This window comes from Heloderma suspectum, chromosome 1 (genome assembly GCF_057233095.1).
Source record: "Heloderma suspectum isolate Gila_16-S chromosome 1, 16-S_ref, whole genome shotgun sequence".
Classification (NCBI taxonomy): domain Eukaryota; kingdom Metazoa; phylum Chordata; class Lepidosauria; order Squamata; family Helodermatidae; genus Heloderma; species Heloderma suspectum.
The window spans coordinates 404,236,518-404,258,340 of NC_139458.1; the positions used below are offsets into that span (position 1 = coordinate 404,236,518).

General features: G+C 42.4%; 1 protein-coding gene across 4 annotated transcripts in view; it reads right to left on the reverse strand.

Moving 5' to 3' along the window:
• Window positions 1-20,781, reverse strand: part of HHAT (hedgehog acyltransferase) — a 280,820-nt gene extending 260,039 nt beyond the window's left edge. For 2 of the 4 annotated variants that reach the window (XM_084828886.1, XM_084828887.1), the window contains exons 1-4: window positions 20,685-20,778; window positions 16,303-16,460; window positions 5,340-5,407; window positions 135-248 (exon numbers count right to left, since the gene is read on the reverse strand). In XM_084828886.1, the coding sequence (XP_084685012.1) occupies window positions 135-248; window positions 5,340-5,407; window positions 16,303-16,411 (291 nt within the window). In that variant the 5' untranslated portion in view covers window positions 16,412-16,460; window positions 20,685-20,778. Of the gene's footprint in view, window positions 1-134; window positions 249-5,339; window positions 5,408-16,302; window positions 16,461-20,684 lie in introns of all 4 variants that reach the window. The other 2 variants (XM_084828888.1, XM_084828889.1) reach the window with 2 other exon arrangements.
• Window positions 20,782-21,823: the final 1,042 nt, after the last annotated feature.

Sequence of the window (21,823 nt, forward strand, 5' to 3'; positions counted from 1 at the left end):
AAGGAGGATACAAATGTAACAAATGAACAAGATATATTTAAGCACTTTGCACTATAAACAGGGGTCCTCTTAGCTCTTGCAGATAGCCATTTTTAGTGGTGGGGGAGGGAACAGATAAGCTCAAAATTGCATACCTTCTTCATGTAAAGGCTGGACATCTGTGATACCACTAAGTGACCAAAAAGAAGCCACAATATATATCCTCTGCCCCATTCCATCCAAAAACTCCATTCAAAATCCATTGGATCCTAGAAATAAATTGAATCCACCATGAAACTGCTTTGAAACTTACTGAGAAAACTGAAAGTATAATATCAATGTAATACGAATCTAATACTTCGTATTAGATCAGGAAGACAGAATGGTTATAATACATGTGTTTATTATGGAGGACAACTATCAAAACTCAACCAGACTGACAACGAGGGATCTCAGTTTCTAGCCATGTGATGTGAGCCTCCCCTTCTTCCCACTTCTTTTTTACTAGAGTCCCCCTAGGATTTGGCCTGTAAGTAACCATACTAATATTTATTTATTTTTAAGAATTAATTGCCATTAGCAGAAAACACAGTATGGTAATTTCAACCAAATACAAGATAGCAATGTACACATCAGTCAAAGAATAACAGTGCAATTTTCAGAAGTGCTACAATCCCAAAACTGAGAATTCCCATCAACCTATTAGTTTAAATTCACAGAAAGTGTCCATGCATTTGTGTGGTTATTTTTCAAAATTACATTAAATCTGACAGCAAAGCAGACATTTCACATTAAATGTATTCTGTCCAAATATATAAACCTGCCTCCTTTTTGGCTGTCAGTGCACCCTCAGTAGCTCAATTGTACCTCTGGCAAGGTGTACCTGATCAGCATCCCTGTGGATCCCTGTGTGTACATATCACGGTACTTGCCAGGCTTTCTCCTCTGAGCTTTCCATTTAATGTGTCTGGTTTTGTTATATAAATAGCAGCCATGTGGAAAGGGATAAGAACTGGGTGGCAATGTGAAATTTCTTCATCAAATCACCACTTTTCCCCTTTGCACTAGCAAACTCTAACAATGTTGCACTAGCATTGGTTTACACTAGCGTAATGTCATTCGCGCTAGTGCTGCAACATCATTGGATACAACCCTATGGCCTTAATCACAACTGTCCAACACACACACAGAGTGGCCGATATTGAAACAGTAGTGTGTGTGTGTGTGTGTGTGTGTGTTACTTGTATTCACACATTTAGGCTCTAGATTGACCCACAGAGAGAGAGAGAAGCTGTTCAGTTGTTCTTCTTGTGTGTAAACTCTACTCACGAGGAGGGGAAGAGGGGATAAGTGTGCTAGCTCCTCCCTCCTCCCTCACTGTTCTCGTTGCCCTTTACACATGGGATCTGAGCTAGTGGCGACTGACCAAAAAAGAGATCTTGGGGTCGTGGTGGACAGCTCGATGAAAATGTCAACCCAGTGCGTGGCAGCTGTTAAAAAGGCAAACTCCATGTTAGGCATAATTAGGAAAGAAATTGAGAATAAAACTGCCAATATCATACTGCCTTATCCAAATCTATAGTGCAACCACACTTGGATTACTGTGTACAGTTCTGGTCACCACACCTAAAAAAGGATATTGTAGAGCTGGAAGAAGTGCAGAAAGGGGCAACTACTATGATCAATGGGCTGGAGCAACTCCCCTATGAGGAAAGGTTACAACAGCTGGGATTGTTTAGCTTGGAAAAAAGGAGGGGAACAGGGGAGACATGACAGAGGTGTACAAAATTATGCATGGTGTGGAGAATGTGGATACAGAGACATTTTTCTCCCTCTCTCACAATACTAGAACCCAGCTGGTTGGCGACTATGTGAACAGAATTCTGGAGCAGACGGTCCAGCAGGGCCCTTCTTATGTTCTCATGGAGGATAGCTGTCTGTAGGGGAGAATCTCCTCTATCTATGGAGGCTCTCTCTGAGATTTTAGAACCCTGAAAAAGGTTTTTTATTGGTTTGGCTGGGATCAACTGCCATATGGGTCTTATATTTACTTATTTTTGTCCTTCCTCCCTGTCCTTTTTTTATTTTACACCATTGTCCATTAGCCTAAAAGTCATTCTTTTCTATTGTAAACCACCTTTGAGTGTATTGGAGAAAGGGAGTAGATCAATGTAGCAAACAAAGTAAGTTTTTGCTCTTCTTTCCCCTGATAATGGTTTTATGTTTTTATGTTCTTAATGCTTCCATCACAATCTGGATGGCAGCATTCACTTTCAGAAGATATTCCCAGGAAGCGTGCCAAGAACAAGGCATCCTTTCCACAATGTTGATCAAAAGGAATTTCCAAATTAGAACAGAAAGCAGACAGCCAACACTGTCTTTGTGTATATGCATTCACTCTGTGAGATGCGTCGCACAGACTTTAAATATGTGCCAAAGGAATTATTTCCTTTTGATTATCTTTAAGTATATTAAATTACCACAAAATCTTTAGTGCAACAATACAGCTTTGTAAGTTTCATCACCTGCAGTCCTATGATGTGACAACGGAGAGGAAATGTTCAATTTCTAACAGCCCTTTAAAATTTAGGATTGTAATGTCAGTGCCAGATGTGCTTCTTTGGGGAGGGTGTTCCAAATTGTGGTGCTACTGCAGAAAATGCCCTTTCCTTTGTACATACGTAATATACCTCCCCTAAGGAAGCTACTGAGTATTTCCTCTCAAAGTATCCAGATGACACAGGGCTGAGTTTGCCACACTGTCACAGCTAATCCCATTTTCAGGAGTAACGACAATCCAGAATAGATTGATTTCTCATTACAACACGTATCTTGGCTAGATACTTATAGACTACAAAAGACACCTTCAGGCCAGTGGGGGCTGGTGGCTCCGATGTCAGCGGGGCAGTGAATCCACTCCACATTTCAGTCAGAACCAGTCAGAACTCTAAAGGAGCTGTCCTTTACATCTCCTTGCTTCCTTCAAAATTCTTCAGATGTTTTGTCTGAGAAGGAAACTCAAAATGTCCTTCAAATTTCACCTGAGGCAAAATCTGGGGATGATCATGGCAGGAATGGAGCTCAACCTTATTAACAAGCCAGTTCTATGCTTGTTTACTCAGAAATAAGCTCCACTGAATTCAAAGGCATTCCCAAGTAAAGGTGCAATCCTATGACTGTTTAGACAGAAAAAAGGCCTACGACTCCCAGCACGGCTGGAGCATGCTGGGCATTTTAGGCCTTTTTTCTTTCTAAACAGGATTAGGATTGCACCCTAAGTCTGTTTAAGATTTCAGCCTAATTCTCTTTATCTCCTTTCAAAATTTTGTAGATATTTTAGGTAAAGAAAAACCATCCAAGTTTGCTGCATATTTTGCTTTATTTACTATATTTCTATAGCCACCCATAACACAAGTTCTCTGGGTGGCTTACCCCCAGTGTTGATGGCATCTCTAGTTAAGGCACAATGTCAACATAGCTGTGTAAAAGGAGCCATCATTTCACAATACCAAAAACCTGGAATTTCTTTTTGACCCAGAGATTCTCAAATATATTTGGCAAAGAAGAACTGTAACTCCCCACTTTGTCACCCATCATCTCTCTCTCTCTCTCACTCTCTCTCTCAACATTGTCTTACATATAAATATGAAGGAATTATCCAAGAACTCAGAATAGACTGAAGATGCTGACTCTAAGAAAGCTTGGTTGAAGAAGAGATATGAACCAGCAAAGAAAAACTGTGCATACTAAAAAGTGGCCCCACTGGCTAGACGGTAAGGAAGTAGGCACTCCCTGTGGGGGGATGAGAACTGGACGGGTTCCCTATTTTCTTCAAGTTACCATCAGAATGCTACTCCTGCTCTGTGAAATTCTCAGTTGCTTGGTTCTACCCCATGAAGCTATCACCATATCCATCTTCTAGGACAGCGGCAGGCAGCTTCGGCAGGTCCAGAGCTAATGTCCAGGGCAGCACCCATCCCCACAGCCGAAATTGCCACCACCACGAGGCCACCAATTTTGCCTCCAAATTGCAACAGCAAAAAAACACAATTTCCCTTTAAAACAAGTGAGAATTTAGGAGCGTGTAGTGCATAGAGGCTTATCTTCCTGCAAGGAGGTGGCTGAGGTGTGTGCGCACGTGCTCTTTCTTTTTCAACTTAAGTACCGTTCGCCTGAGCTCCGCAGAGTCCCTGGCTGCTTATGCCTTCTGAAAAGGCCCCTAGAGGACTTAAGCAAGGCTTCCACCCTTGGGGCCTTCCAGTACCGCTGGCTACTGAGTGCCTAAAAGCTGAGCGAGGTCTTTTTGCTGTTAAAAGGAAACAACCACCTCCTCCTCCTCCTCACTCAGCTTAAGTAATTTCTCCAAAATTTTCACCTCTTCCTTCAATTTCCAGATGTGATTTCTTTTCGCCCCTCCCCCCTCCCAAGAATGGCCGAAAATAAATAGATCAAAAAATTTGGCACAGCACTAGTATGAACGTATGGTCACCTACTTAAAGCCACAGTTAGAAAACCTAGGATTTTGCATTCATCACTTTTTTCAGAATGTGTGAGGCTGCTGATATTTTTTAACTAAACGTGCACAGCAGAAATGCACCCCAGGGAATCCAGACCAATCACAATTCACTATTTACCTTCCTCAGTGTATGTTTATATTAAAATGTATAGCCTACTCTTCTGCCCATGATCAGCCTTCTAAAGAAAATGTCACCAGAAATAACATGGATCTAACGATACCTAATTCGTAAAAACACAAATTAGTACAACTCTAAGAGAATCCTGTAGCACATGTTTAATTGTTGTTTGCAGAAAGAAATAACAATGGGTAAATACAGATATGCACTGGGATATAGGGCGCATATTGGATAAGTGAGCTGATCTGGAGGTTTCTTTTTTAACTATTGAGTTTTCACTGTTTGTGAAACAACAACGATGAAGAAGAAAACACTTGGTGTTTTTTTCTGGTAATTTTAGTTCATATTAAGACGGTAGTAGCAAGTGGTTATGAAAATAATTCCTGAAAGATGCAAGTGCAAGCAAATCTGCCTTTGTTTGTACACCCAGGTCCACACAGCTGTACAAATCAGATCTGCAAAGTTCAACATAGCACTAGTTATATTTCTCCGCCAAGCCCCACAGGCCGTATTAATTGGCAAGTCCAACCATGACAACCTGACAAGCCATTTGGCACAGGATGGACTGAGGCTTGGTCATAATTTGTGCCAAAATGTTCAGTCTTCATCCAGAACACAATTTAATACACCAATCATCAAAGCCAATTATACTTCACTGAATTCAAATTGAATTCCCATGCATATTCAAACTAAAACTAGTATCACAGTGATAATCATTGACCTTACCTTTCTAAATCCCCCAAACAGCATATCAGTTTCCAGTTCAAATTCTCTATCAAGTTCCTCTTCATATTCTGCCAGAAATAATATATTATTTAAATTTTAAAAACTAGTATCAGGAACTCACAGAACTCACTTGTTTCTTTTAAATAGCCCAGCATTGTCCATCAGTTTCTCTTAGAGAGAGAAACAGGGAAAAACTGCAACCCTAGTCAGAATTACTAGCAATGAAATCCTACTAAGCTTGATGGAACTTTTATCTAAGTAAACATAATTCGGTTTAGTCTGAAAAAGGATTATTACAGAATATATTTTTATGTTGGGAATAGCCAAGTGCCACATTATGTCTTCAGTGCAATTTTATCTAGCCCGTACAACCCTACCAAATTTTAATCAACATGTAGTTTTAACAATGTACACACTTTCCTAATGTATTTATTATACGTTTAGTCCACCCAATAACAAAAGGTTCTCTGGGCAGATTGCATGATAAAAAAAATAAAAACAGTACACAATAAAAATAACAATAATCAGCACTGGAAATTATATATATATATATATATATATATATATATATATACACACACACACACACACACACACAGCCATTCCAGCACTCTACAGGCAAATCTATACTATAAAATCTAGAATCTAAAATCTAAAATGCCTGGGAGAAAAGGAATGTCCTCACCTGGTGCCAAAAAGATAACAGCATGGGTGCCTCCTTGGGGATAATTCCTTAAGTGGGGTGCCACAACCAAAATGTCTGTTCCTCTTGTAGCCACCTCCTTACCTTCATTTGACAGGGACATCCAGAGGAGGGCCCCCTTTGATGAACTACGTTAGATGTGTCAATGAGGACATTTTGGCGGATACACCTTTTCATATCACTGCAACACCACAATGTAATAACAATTTTAACTTCCAGAAATTCCCTTTTCTACACAACTATTTTGAGGATACAGGAGTCCTAATGCTAACAGAATCGCCACCTCTACCTTACATGCTATGAACATTTTACTTTGAAAAATTAGTAAATAAAAAGATAACATGCAGCAAAACTTTTTTGCAGCAAAGGCATCATATGTCCATTAGATTCAGAAAGGAGGAGAGATCAGTTTAATCAGGACTCAGAATGAACGATGCTCTGTATTTTGAAGCTATTTCAGTTCTGTGGTATACTAACACAGAAAACAAATTAAAAGGAAAACATGAAAGATGGTGGTTCCTTCTTACAATGTATACTTTTTGTTTTGTCTACATTGCGCATTATCTCACTTACTTACATTGGTCAAACAGGCCCCTACACTGATATTTATCTGAATTTAATCAATTAATTGCTTAATCAATTAAAAGGAAGATCAGCTAACAATGCTTAAATGGTTGACAGCCCTAGCAAACACATATATACATCTATATTGCCCATGCGCACCTATGAACACTAAATGCCAAAGACATCTAGAGAAAGGATTAAAATAAATGCTTTGCAAAATTCATACATGTATAATCCATAGGATATCAAATGCACTCTTGCCAACAATTTATCCCTAACAAAAGCCTGTCAAATTCCATTTTTAGTCACACTCAGGAGAGAGTGCCTCAAAGGTTGAAGCAGTTAACTGTGCTTAGCTGAAGGGGGGAAGGCTATCAGGGTGAGGAGCTAAACCCTTGATTTATCACCTTCGGTTTTCTGAGGGGATTCTTAATATCTACCTGAAGAAATTCATCTCTCAGGAGAATGAGTTTTTCCTCTCTCTTTGTGACACCCAAGATAAATTTCAGGGGAAAGTGTCGGGTTCTCTGAGAATTTTTCCTTTTTTTAATCTGGTCACCTACCAGGCCTTCTTGATCCAGTACCACAGCCCTTGCAGAAAGTAACTAAATATGTAGGAATAGAACTTTTTATGCAGTAGACATTGGACTTTCATGACTGACTTTGGAGATTATTTATGGTTTGTAAGGCTTTATCCTCAGACTGCCTTGGAAACATTAAAGCGGGGGTTCCCAACATGGTGCCTATGAGTGCCATAGCACCTGCACCCACACAGCTCCCCACTCCCTGCCCTCTTTCAAAAAGATTTAATAAAAAATTGAAAAGCATTAGGGCACCAGGTTCTCCTTCCTGTTTCTGAACCTGTTGCTAATTGGCTGTTCAGCAAGCAGGAAGAGGAAAGCAAGGCAAAGGGGTAAAGGGGAGAGAAACAGTGAGGCCAGAGGCTAGGAGCTGGGAGAAACAGCAAGATAAAGGGCTGAGTGGGAGGGAAACAGCAAGGCTAGGAGCTAGGGAGCAAGAGAAAGAAGGCTAGGGACAGGGGAAGGGAGAGAAATAGCAAGGAAAGGGATTGAGAGAGAGAAATAGCAAGGCTAGAGGTTGGGAGTGGGGAGAGAGAGAGAGAGAGAGAGAGAGCACAAAGGGGAAAGGTCTCTGTAGATGAAAGATTGGGTGGGCCAGGAAGCAACACTTTCCATTTGCCCCTCCTCCCCCAGCCTCTAGCCTCACTATTTCTCCACACACACACACACCTCTTAACTAGTGAGGCCCCCATGAAAGTCATTATGTGACTAACCACATCTCTATGGGAGCCATTTTGTGCCCACATCAGTTTCTCAAATTCCCAAATGTGCCCACTGGTCCAAAAAAGTTGGGGACCCACCCTGCATTAAAGGGTGCTTCTGCATAGCATTCCAGGTATAGTAAGCAATGGTTGCAAATACAGTGACTTTTCTATCCCTACTATTTAATGTAACGCGTACACAAAATTCATAGTAATCACTATAAATCAGAGGTGGGGAACCTCTTTCAGCCCGAGGGCCAAATTCAGTCTCAGAGAAGCTCTCAGGGGCTGTATTCCAGTGGTGGGCAGGGGCTGAGAGTAAATTTGGTGGGCCCAAAGACATAAGAGGTGAGGCCAAAAATACAAAAAAAAATGCCAGCACAATGTAGCTTAAAGCAATTACTGCCAGTAACTTAGGAGAGGCATTTCAAGCTTTTAGAATGGGAACAAGTCTGTGCAGAAGCCAGGAAACCACCAAAAAATCAGGGTTGGGGAAAAGGGAAAGGGAGTGTAACCTCTGGGGAACTCTGGAGGACGACGCTGGTACCCCAGGAGAGCGGGATGTGGCCCCTGGGTCTGAGGTTCCCCACCCCTGCTCTAAACGTACACAAACACACTTTTAGGGGAGGCTTCTGCCAGAGTAGGCTGGGCAATGACCTTCCAGAGGTCATACACACGAGCCAGAGTCCAATATCCTCCAGCTATGCTCCACTCCGCCTCCCCCTCAATCTGTGAAATCTGTGATGTGCCTGCCCTGGGTCCATGCTGCTGGCCGGTACAGGGGAAGACTGCTGCTCCACATGCACCAACCTTCTTGTGGGCAGCTCACCTCAAAACCTAGAGTATCCAATGTAAATACTTATATCAGGAAGGGCAATTTTCCACAGTTCCACTGTTTAACAAAGTTAAACAGATGTCTCTACTGAACCAATCATGACCAGTGTGGTGTAGTGGCTAGAGTGTTGGTCTGGGAGTTGGGAGATCCGGGTTCTAGTCCCCGCTTGGCCATGGAAGCTCACTGGCTGACTTTGGGCCAGTCACAGACTTTCAGCCCAACCTACCTCACAGGGTTGTTGTTGTGGGGATAAAATGGGAGAGGAGGAGGATTATGTACACTGCCTTGGGTTCCTTACAGAGGAAAAAGGGTGGGATATAAATGTAATCAATCAATCAATCAATCACCTTTAACAAGTTGTGTAGCTTGGTGGGGCGGTGCTTAATGATGAACCCAGCCAATCGTGTTTCAGTGCTGCCGCGCTTCTTGAACTTCAGTGCCTGAGAGCTCAATAGCCGAGTCAGCTCAGCACAAGTGGGGGTTGCAATTTTTTTGACTGGCTGTGTTTATAGGCTTCTTTTCTGTATTTTATTGGGTGTATTATGTTTGCTTTGCAGCTTCTGTGTGTGTGTGTGCGCACACATACGCTTGCGCTTTTGGGGAGGTGTTTGCGCTGTGGCCTAGGAGTTATTTCTGTGCAGGGGCGGGGGTTACACTGAGGCCTGGGGTGGGTGTTTTGGTAAGTTTTATGGGGGATTGTGTTTGCAAATAATCCTGCATTGTTAATTTTGGGGGTAATTTGGGTGGGTGCATTTGCATTGCATCCTAGGTTTTGTTCTTGAGTGGCCAAATCATTCTTGTTCTTCTAAATTAGTGGTATGGCACTAATTTTCAAAAGTATGTGTAGGGATACATGGAACAAATGTTTACAAAATAACACGTTTCCTGGGTTAAGCTCAGTGTTAGGGTGGTATTATTATTATTATTATTTACATTTCTATACTCCGAATCAACAGATATGCAGGTGATGCGATATGCATGATGTGCATTTCTATACTTCCCAATAGCCAAAGCTCTATGGGCGGTTTACAAAAGATTAAAACCTTAAAATCAATATAAAACATAATGTAAAAACATTTACATAAAAAATTTAAAACAATCAACAATAACAATCCTACAAGTGGTTAAATCCTTATCATATGGTATCAAACGGCTGGAAGTAGAGGAAAGTCTTAACCTGGTGTCAAAAGGATGACAATGTTGGGACCAGGCAGACCTCACTGGGAAGAGCATTCCATAATCAGGGGGGCAGCACCCAAAAGGCCCTCACTGCTGTCCTCCGAACCTCCCTCAGAGAAGGCACCTAGAGGAGGGCCTCAGACGATGATCATAGCATATAAGTTGGTTCATATGGGGAAAGGTGATCTATCAGGTATTCCAGTCCCAAGCTGTATAATGGGAACCCAAGGAAAGAAAAATCTGAGGTACATCAGGCAAAGTAACCATTCTTCTCTCAACTCCTGAGTAGGTTTAAGGTGAATACCAGTTTCCTGTTCTGTCACATTCTGTCCTTCAAACAGAATAACCTACAAAGGTTTGCTCACACCACAGGCCATTCACACCATGCTTTGCTCCATCCTATCTTGCCATCTCTGTTTTATTTAACACCTTTATTCCTGCCCTGCCAGGACAGTTTCTACTGGATACTCATCCACTGCATCCACTGATTTAAAATTATTTACTTATTTTAAATATTTACACTATACCTACTAACAAGAGTTTCCAAGGAAGCTACTGTCTGAAGATGACCCCTCAGCAGCTTTCCCCAAGCTGGGACCCTCCAAATGTTTTGGACTATAACTCCCATTAGCTAGGGGCTGACAGGGTTGACAAGGGTTGAAATCCAAAATATTTGGAGGACAACAGGTTGGTGAAGGCTGCCCAACAGCATACAGACTCTCAGTCATCTACCTGGTGTATTATTCCAGTAAATGTCCAGTTACCATTATGAACTCTCCTGGAACAGAGTGACAATATTTTATTTTAATATATTTATTTATATATATGTATGTATCTCCTTTTACCCCATATAGCCCCCCTAAGGTAACTTATAATTAAAACTTTTTAAAACAATTTAAAAACATTAAAAGTAGTACTGTCATAGCATATATCCAGTAATTCTCAAGATGGCAATGGAATTTCTTTTATGACAGAGACCTTACTGTGAGGGTTCATGGTGAATTTCAGAAGTTGAAGCCGCAAGAATGAACTCAAAACTTTAATCTTGAATTCAGCCCATTCCAAGAAATTAAGCTACACATGATCCCAATTATTAAGATCTCAGTTTTACTCATTTGAATATAACAATGAAGGCTTGGGTACAAGTACATTCCTTAATCAAACCTTACTTTGTTTTCATTTTATGTATATAAAGGTAGAATATGGCACTAATAATTGCAGGGGAGGGGGATTGAAATGTTCAGATGCTGTATTGGTTTAATCACCTAATCATTACATGTTATATATTGGTTATATTTCCAAGATTTTTAAAGACTGTTTTGCTATCTCCCCCTTGTGGAAAAAATAAAACATAACAATTTACTCCAACAAGATACTAATTGGATTGATTATGACTCCACGTAATAATGTTTTACAACAGATGAAGGTAATATATTACTTTTCTATATAGAGTATAGCTAAAATCACCCCAGGCACACTTAATTTCAGCCATCACATTCTAGCTGAAAAAAGCTCAAAGTAGGAGACAAAAATTGAACATATGAATGGAAGGGTCTCACATGGAATACTCACATCTCACATTGTTATATTTGTGTGGCTGGAGAGGGTGCAGGTGTATGGTCCTACACCATGCAGAGAAGATCATCAGACAGCAGAGAAAACTTGTCCACTGAGGTAGAGAGGGCAACTAGGCCCTACTGTGCTACAGACTAATCTTACTGCAAATACTTTCTCTAGCAGCTTGTTCCCCAAAAACTGAAAGTCTTTTTAAAAGTGAACGACCATACAATGGAGCTTGGGAACCTGAATAAAGCTTGTAGATCAACATCGTCACTCAGAATTAAGGCTGCAAACCCAATGCTCAGAACAGAGCACTGCATTTGTCACAACAAACAGGCCTGTCACAAACTTGAGAATCGTGGACACTCCAACAAAACAGTGAGAGGAAACACTACAAGGCACTCCACTCCATAGATACTGATAGGTGGAGACTCCATGATGAATCCTTAACTGAGCCAGGTTAACATCCTTCCTTTGGTTCATAAGTGATGCAGTCCATTGAGAGGGAGGACTTGAGGCCTACACCTCTAGTACAGAGAGCTATGAAATTATTATTTAACTACTACACCAGCTATTTGGAGGTACACATTCTAATGCTACGAGAAACAGGAAAAACCTGGTCTGCCCATGACAGAAACACAAGAAAGAGAAAGCACTTGCTGGTTACATTAAATCTAAAACAATACTATTCCTTGAATACTTTTTTTAAAACCCAAATGACAACTTACATCTGACAGAAGGTGAGATGAAAGCTATAGTAAAAGTCCACAAGTTACCAAAGGGAAAAGCCCAAAACAGAAACCACACAACCGTGCAAGTTCATGGGAAATTGAACATCAGTGGCTACTGAAGTGATAGAGTCCACCACAAGTGGCATTACACACTTTTGCTGAAGTAGCAGAAACAGAAAACTTCAGCTAAAAAAGAAAAGGAGGAGGGGATGAAGATTTTGAAAGTTTATGTACCTCTTCTCCCTATGCCTTCACCAAGAGATGTGTGGCTGGTAGGGATGAGAGGGCCTTTTTGGTTGTAGCATATGGATTAGAGAATGGCCTCTGCAGAGAGGTTTGCCTGGGACTGTCTTTGCCTACTTTTAAGTGTACACTCCTTTATTTCAGCTGTCCTGTGTTGTTGTTTTTAGCTACAACCCTCAAATCATCAGTATTATTGCTTTTGTTTGTTTTTGCTGTGATTTTAGGATTGTATTTTGTTATTCTACCTTTTGTTATTCTATGGGTAATTTGTTATTCTATTTGTATTTACACATATAAAGATGGGATCTAAATGTTGGAATAAATATTATTATTGTTATGTATGAATTAAATAAATAAATCTAACTAATCTTTTTTGTCTTTTACAAAGCTCTACGTAACATAAGAAGAGCCCTACTGGATCAGACCAAAGGCCTATCTATTCCACCATCCTGTTTCTCACAGTAGCAAACCAAGTTGAAGAACTGTTTGAAGAAGCAACCCAGAGTTATAACCCAAGAACAAACCATGGGTTCTAACTCTGGGTTGTTTCTTCCTCAACAACCCAGTGTTCCAGGTTCACACACCAGGAAGAACATCCCAGGGACTGGGTTTCCCTGGGTTGTTTAGCACACTGGAAGCGGGTGAGCAGTTGGGAGCCAGCACAAGGATTCATTCCCACACACTCCCAAACAACCCATGGTTAACAAACCATGGGTTGTTTCATCATGTGAACCAGGTCAATGCGTGATTAAGGAAAGGATCTGGGCAGTTTGAGCCCACCTTGAGTAAGTGGGCAAGAATAGCAAACTTCTGAACACCTAGGTTTATTTAAGGCATGTCTCATGTAGAACGGTTATACATTTCTCTGATTCAGTTTGAAGAACTGGTTGTAGACTGACCGTAGGTAGCATCTTTCAGCCTTCAGTTATTTACCAGGATTATTTAACTGTTAGTCAAGTTGATTGAGGCATGGCTGTTACATCAGCACTAGAAGGCTTTGGTGGGGTCTCCAACTATTTAAAGTCAATTTCATTCATTTCACTTCATTTATTATATTTCTATACTGCCCCATAGCCGAAGCTCTCTGGGTGGTTCACAAAAATTAAAAGCCATTAAAATACATTATATAAAATATAAAAACCATTCACATCATGACAAAACAAATAACACACACAACAACATATATCTAAAACAATTTAAAACAATCTGCCAGAGACAATCAAGAGACACATTATATGCTGACAAATGCCTGAGAGAAGAGGGAAGTTTTAACATGGCACCAAAAAGATGACAATGTTGGAGCTAGGTGGGCCTCATCAGGAGATTATTTCATAAATGGGGAGCCACCATTGAAAAGGCCCTCTCCCTTGCTGCCGCCCTCCAAGCCTTCCTCAGAGAAGGCTTTCAGAGGATGGCCTTAGATGCAGAGTGTAGGGCTTTACAGGTCAAAACCAGCACCTTGAATTGGGCTTGGAAGCATATAGGCAGCCTGTGCAAGCGGGCCAATCGGTCTTATATGTTCAGACCTTCTGGTTCCCATTATCAGTCTGGCTGCCACATTTTGCACAAGCTGCAGCTTCCAAACTGTCTTCAAAAGCAGCCCCACGTAGAGCGCATTGCAGTAACCTAATGTGGAGGTTACCAGAACATAGACAACTGAAGCCAGGTTATCCCCGTCCAGATAGGGGCATAGCTGGGCCACCAACCAAAGTTGGTAGAAGGCACTCCATGGCACTGAGGCCACCTGAGCCTCAAGTGACAAAGATGGTTCCAGGAGGACTGCCCAGCTACGAACCTGCTCCTTCAGGGGGAGTGCAACCCCATCCAGAACAGGCTGAGCATCCTCCATCTGGCCAGCAAAACCACCCACTAACAGCATCTCAGTCTTGTCTAGATTAAGTTTCAGTTTATTAGCCCTCATCCAGTCCATTGTCGCAGCCAGGCACTGATTTAGCACATCCACAGCCTCACCTGAAGAAGATGAAAAGGCGAAATAGAGCTGCGTGTTGTCAGCATACAGATGATAGCGCACTCCAAAACTACGGATGACTACGCTCAACGGTTTCATTTAGAAGCTGAATAACATGGGGAATAACATAACCCCTGCAGAACCCCATACTGGAGAGTCCACAGGGCCGAGCAATATCCCCCAAGTACCACCTTCTGGAGCCAACCATCCAAGCAGGAGCAAAACCAGTGCAATGCAGTACCTCCCACTCCCAACTCAGACAATAGCCCCAGAAGGATACCATGGTTGATGGTATCAAAAGCTGCCAAGAGATCAGGGAGAATCGACAAGGTCACACTCCCCCTGTCTCTCTCTCAAAATAAGTCATCATAAAGAAGGCTGTTTCTGTGCGAAAACCTGGCCTGAACCCCCTCTGAAAGGGATCTAGATAATCGGTCTCATCCAAGAGTGTCTAGAGCTGGATGACAACCACCCACTCAAGAACCTTTCCCAGGAAAGGAACATTTGCCACTGGCCTAAAATTGCTGAGATTTTCCGAGTCCAGGGAGGGTTTATTTAGGAGTGGTCTCACCACTGTCTCCCTGAGGTGTCCCAGGACCAGACCCTCTTGCAAGGAGGCATTTAAATTGGCTTTTAGAATTAGCAGGCACTTGTGACTTATGCACAGCCACAATAAAAGTTAGGGATCACAGGCTGTGTATGCTTACACACACTTATTGAGACTGTCAACTATTAGGGCTTTTTTTGTTGATTAAATGTCTGCCTGGAACTCATTATATTTAATAATTTTGCATATTGTGAAAAGATCCACGTAGGTGCCTTTTTGAGTGAGAGAAGGAAGGGGGAGACAGCTTAGATCATTTTGTTAAAAGAAAATGCCATCATTAATATATATATATTTCATTTCCTATTAAAGGAACACAGCAGAGCCTCAATAAAACAAGTGTGGCTTTAAAGTGCAGCACCACCAACTAAAATAACCCCCCACTAATCAGTCAACTAGGACTGTGTTTCTAAGCCCAGTTACTAAGTAAGTTCCACCAAGTTCAATGGGATATAATTCTGAGTAAATATGCTTAGAGCTGGACTATGAAGTTCTAATTGATTAACCTATAACCACTTACCTGGGATTAAGCCCCACTGAACTCCACAGAATTTACTTCTAGACATGTGTAGGAGTCCGCTGTTAACCGACTAAGGGTGCAATCCTAGTTATACTGAGACAGAAAAAAATCCTACAACTCCCAGCATAATGAGTTCCAGCCAGCCATGGTGGCTGAGGAATGCTGGGAGTTGTAGGACTTCTTTCTGTCTAAACATGCCTAGGATTGTGCCCTAAATATTGCAGCCCTGCTTTCCAGCCTTTAGTAGATCCAAATTTCAGTCACAGGACCAAAACAGACATAGGTTCCATGGGATGGGGAGAATTGGCCTCAGGACCCCTGGAAGTTGCTCACCCCTGCATTAAGGCATGAGCATTCAGAGCTCTCCATTACACAGGAAATATATTCTACAGGATTATTTTAAACAACAACGAATTTTCATTGTCATTCCCTTGGAAGCATATTAATAAACTGACCTTCAGATTTGCTTAGTTGCTTCCTAAGAAAAAGTAAATGTCAAGTTACTGTTTCTAGTGGTTTCTTATGAGCTAAAGTACAAGCCTTGAATTGCACCTTCATTAAAAGGAGATGTGCAGTTTGCACCATTCACATCCCTTCTTTGCAATTGCAGAATGGGTCTACATAAGCTTCAAGCAAAAAGCTTCTGTGGGATGCCCAGCTGGGGACTGTTAGAAAGTACTCCATTAAGTCATACTATTCAAGTCAATATACCGTGAACTACAAAGCAAAAATAATCGGTACCTAAAGAGAACAAACCTGCCATGGAGACTTACCTCGAGAGGTTTGGAAGACTTCATAGAAAGAATAGAAATGAAAGCCAAAAGAAAGGAATGTGTAAAGATACAGTTCCCATCCTGGCAACAACCCTAATTGTAATGACATGTTTCGGGCTTGCCCCCACCTAGGAGGATGACATCCCAGTAAGTAACACCTGCAAACAACAAGATAATGTGAATTTTTAGCCAGACCCGCACTGAGTCTCCAGTATAGGACAAGATAACAAACTTACACAAAATATCATTTCTATCAGAGCTGTCCTCCCGGAACAGAGGAGATGGTATTATTATACAAGACACCCAATCCTGCTGCATCCATGATTTCCCTCACCAAAACCAGCAGCCAGATAATATTTATTTATTAAAAGTAAACTTCACCCAAAGATACCAGGGTGGTTTTATATATGAATAAAAATATGCCAAAATATAGTACCATAAAACATAAAGCACTGCAATAAGAACAACTCAAAGGCGAAAAAAGCAGAGCAGACTAAGCTCAAATCAACCTTACACTTTAAAAATCTCGGTAAATAAGTAAGCTTTAATGTGGCGCCAAAATGATAGCAGCATAAGCACGAGTGGGGAGGACATTCCAGAGATGAGGTGCCACCACAGAGAAGACCATTTGCCTGGTTGCTACACAAAGAGCTTACTCTGGCAAAGGAACTCAGAGATGAGCCTCTTCTGAAGATGTTAAGACACAGGCAGGTTGGTATAGCATATAAAATAAACTGTAATCATGCCAATCAATTCAGGAGGAGAATGGGGGCTGGATTTAGCTCCCCCTGAATCCCTTTCCCACCAAAGACCTATTTGGTGCACCTGTGGCTTATTTGCAGGCAGCTAATTATTTAAAAAAAAGCCAATTATTGTGCATCAAAGGGGGAGCTTATTATTTATCACAGTTCTAGAACATATAGAAAGTAATTGTGACTGCTTAAGCACCATTGATTTTAATGGGATTTAAGCATGACTGACTTTAGCTGGTTCAGGCCTGAATATATAAGATCCTTTTCATATCATATTGAAGTCTCAATTTCAGAGCCAGAGAATGGATGGCAGAACACAGCAGCAAATGTATTTTAATGTGAACCACTTAGGGATTTTAATATAAGCAATATAAAAGTATTATAAATAACTAAATAAAATATTAATTGGGACTGTTCATACCAATCACAGGGAGTATATTTCTGCTGTTTTTTTGCTCATCCTGTTGTGTTTAAATGTTTGGCAATTTGACATTGTTTTAACTGTATTTATTATTGCTTTATTTTTGTTGTGAGCTATCTTGGAAGGATCTGTATCCTGAAAGACAGGATATAGATGACAATCAATCAATCAATCAATCAATCAACAAACAAACACTACTTTTAAAGGGAGACTTTTTTCTCACTCTCTCATAATACTAGAACCCAGGGTCATCCCATGAAGCTGATTGGTGGAAGATTCAGGACAGATAAAGAAGCACTTCTTCACACAGCGCAGAGTTGAACTATGGAATTTGCTACCACAAGATGTAGTAATGGCCACCAACTTGGACGGCTTTAAAAGGGGGTTAGACAAATTCTTGAAGGAGAAGGCTATCAATGGCTACCAGTCCTGATGGCTATGTGCTACCTCCAGTATCAGAGGCAGTATGCCTATGTACACCAGTTGCTGGGGAACACGGGTGGGAGGGTACTGTTGCACTCAAGTCCTGCTTGTGGGTTTCCCACAGGCAGCTGGTTAGTGACTGTGAGAACATAATGCTGGACTAGATGGACCTTTGGTCTGATCCAACATGGCTGTTCTTATGTCTTTTAAATTGTAAGCCTGAGGGCAGGGACTGAAGTTTGTAAGTCACTCTGGGAGTCTTTTTTGGCAGTCCCTGCCTGGGAGCTTACAATCTAAAAGGGTAAGACACACAAGGAAAAAGGAATGGGGAGGGGAAAAATAATTCTTTCACCAGGGCTGGTGAAATGGTCCTGATCTTTCCTCTCCTCTCCCTATAGCTTGGAAGGCAGACTATCCCTTGGAAGGGGGTTGGACTCAACCATCTTATAGGCCCCTTCCAACCCTACTATTCTATGATACAGCCTGCTGGAATGGCTGCCGTTAAGTTAGTATCACACCTTTCCACCAAATGATACACATCAGAGGTCTGACAGAGCTGTCCTTTTATATGGCTCAACTTCCAACTCCCATATATGAGCTAAGATTCAAGAAATGGACATGGGCAATAAAACTGCAAACAGGTAAAAACCTGCTAGATCCTCTGATGCTGTTCACATTGGGGAGGAATGGCTTAAAGAGTCCTTTGCTTGTGTCCTGAGTGCACAAAAAGGGTGGTCAGTGAGTGAAGCCAACATTCCAGCCTTGGTTCAATTCCATACATCACCCCTGCTGAAAATGCATTGCAGACCAGCATTCTATAGAATAAAATAATAATGTTCTGATGTATTAAAAAGAGGAAAAAGAAAGATTATTAGGGCAAATGTAAAAATGTATGAAAAAGAGACAAGTTGGGCCTTAACGCTGCCTGGCACAAAAGTGATAATTTACGTGATATCTCACTTTTTTCCTAAGGAAACTCAAGGCAGTGTGCGTGGGATTCACTGATAGTCCCCCTTCCAAGCATTGAGCAAATCCCGACTTGCTTAGCTTCAGCAATTTACTTGCTATAGCATGTGCCTTCAGACCATGAATATTATCATCCCCCTTAGACCCAGAATAATGGTGATCAGCCATGACTGACTCCATTTATTATTAAAATTCCACGCTTCATTGGCTTTCTAATGGCTCTTGTGTGGGCAGGGATGGTGAGAATGACATTCTGTCTCCACACTGCTGCCCCATGACATTTCTGAAAAAATGATATAGTGGGAAGATGGAGTGGCTGTAGAAAGAAGAGACTTTAGTGGCCATGCCAGCATCTTCCAATTTTTCCTGCAGCACCAGTCCACCTCCCCAAATATCCCCCAAAATGTTCCCATTCAGTCATATTGCTAATTTCCTGAGAGGGAGGGCAAGTTGGGTACCTATCACTGCGAACTCTCATTCTCCGACATGGACAACTCGCCATCCTAATCCTAGAAAGGCTTACCAATGTTTTTTGTTTGAAAACAGCAAATTTTATAGAGTGCATGCCTTTCTTTATGTGAAGGAATAGAAAACCCACAAAAAGCTTGTTTTTAAAAAGTGGACCTAAGGACACAATTTCTACATGCTCCGCTCCCAAAGGGTACAATGTTTTGTTTTGCTTTTCAAAACTGCATCCTTTAAGAATAGTTTCAATACAAAAATAACAAAAACACACATTTTTTTGAGTGGTGCATTGTTCTCTTACAATTAGTCAGGAGTAGGAAGTCATATGTCCATCTTCCCCAAACTGGGGCCCTCCGGAAGTGTCCACTGGGCGTTGCAGTCCAACCCAGGTCAGGGAATGGTCTTATATGTGAATAGAAGGCACTCTGCACATCCTAGGGAGCCGTGGTAGCTTTCAGGTGCCACAGGACAGTCTATTCCTTTTTGCACAACAGACTCACACCGCAAGTCCAAGCATGCTCAATATGGAACAAGACTTGCATGTCTAAAGGCGCAATCCTATGCAGGTTTAGACAGAAAAAAGTCCTACAGTTCCCAGCCTGCCAGAATTGCGCCCTAAGTAAACATGTTTAGGATTGCACTGAAACACATTTACTTCAGAAGGGCTTTTTCCAATTCATGTACCTGCTAAAGCAGGCTTTCGCCTGCAGAAATTCAAGCCGTAGTTAGGCGGCAATATCCTATATACACTTCTTCAGGAACAAGTCCCACTGAACTCAATGGGGCTTACTTCTGAGTAGATATGCATAGGACTGCATTGTTAGGCTGCAGCCCTATGCACGCTCAGTGGAACTTACTTCTGAATAACCCATGTGCTAAACTCGGGGGGGGGGGTTGCCCATGCACAGAGGCAACGTCTCCTGGAGTATTTCTTAGCACTTTGTCCAGCGCTGAGCTTTGGGGGCTGTCGGTGGCAGAGCAGGCTTCGGAATTCTTAATTCTTTCCCAAGGAGCCCCCGGGGAAGTTTTTCTGGAGCAGCCGCAGGAATTTCCTTCCCTCTGGGAACAGGCATTTCTGCGGGAGGAGGAGGAGGAGGAGGAAACAGCCGCCCCCTCCTCTTGTCAGCCCCTCCCCTCCCACTCATCTGCGGCCGCCTCGCCCAACCTGGTCCTCCAGATGTGTAGGACGACCACTGCCAGCATCCCCCTATGCTACTTGAGGGATGCTGGGAGTTGTAGTCCAACATATTTGGACGGCACCAGGTCGGAAGAGGCTGCAGTGGCTCTCCGTTCGCAGCCTTTGTTTCAACCACGCACGCGTGCACAGCCCCGCGGAACAAATAAAAAGCACCGACCTGCGCCGGGGCGAGCAAGCACCGCCCGGTTCCTGGCGCCGAATGAGGCCGCCTGCCACGTTTCCGGCTCCGGCCCAGTCCGCCGTCGCTCCGCCTCTCCTCCGCAGGAGCCGGGGGCCGGGTGCGGGGGGAGTTTCGGGGTGGCGAGTCGCGCTTGAGTGCAGCGTTTGGGAAGGAGGCTGCGAGCCTCGGCGCGTTTTCTCGAGTGTAAACCCCGTGGAGCCTAGGAGGGCTTCCTTCCCTGTGGGTCGCCCGCGCGGATGCTCAGGGGTCAGATGTTTAGCTGGAGGAAGACAGGGCCAGCCCAAGACATTTTGCTGCCTGAGGCGGAGCAACAAATGCCGCTCTCCCAGCTCCCACCCCCCCAAAAAAACCATAGCAGTGTTTTTACCTGACGCATGTTGCTGCAGGATCTGTACTCTGTGCATGCACTGAGGCAGCCTCTTCTTATTCAGACTTGATATCTCTTCTCAGCTCCTGGCTGTAAAAACTGGCAGCGGTGTGCAAAGGAAGGGATACCGTAGGAACCGAACCATCTCTCTGCGGGATCCTACGAAAGGGCCATCCCACAGTCGTCAACTAGGCAATATGTCTCTACTGTTGTATTTCCCCACCATCTAGTACTCAGCATCTAGGCATGCCACTTATCTATCATGGCTAAGATCCAGGGATGGTGTAAAAGCCAGAACGGAGGCCAGAACACACACACCCCTTTTTTTTTTTTTAATGCCAAACACTATAGTATGTGTTAGAAACACCTGAGAACAATATTTTAGGGCAGGAACCCTTGAAAAAAAATACTAACTCATTAATTTCCAGAACACATCTGCAAAAGAATGGAGTGGCCCAGAACAGTCACTTCCAAATCAACCACATCACCAGTCACGCATGGGACTGAGACAATAGGCCACAAATCTTCCACAGAAACCATGTTCAGGTACCTGTTCCAGGCAATAATCCATATTCTTGAAAAATGGCCCCGCACAGCCACTTCCAAGTGAGACAAATCAACCAAATTCACCAGTTGCACATGACTGTGTGGGATAGATGCAATAAGCCACAAAACATCCACAGAAACCAAGTTTGGATTTCTGTTTTAGCCAACAGTAAGGAAAGGTTCCTCCTGTGCAAGCACCGAG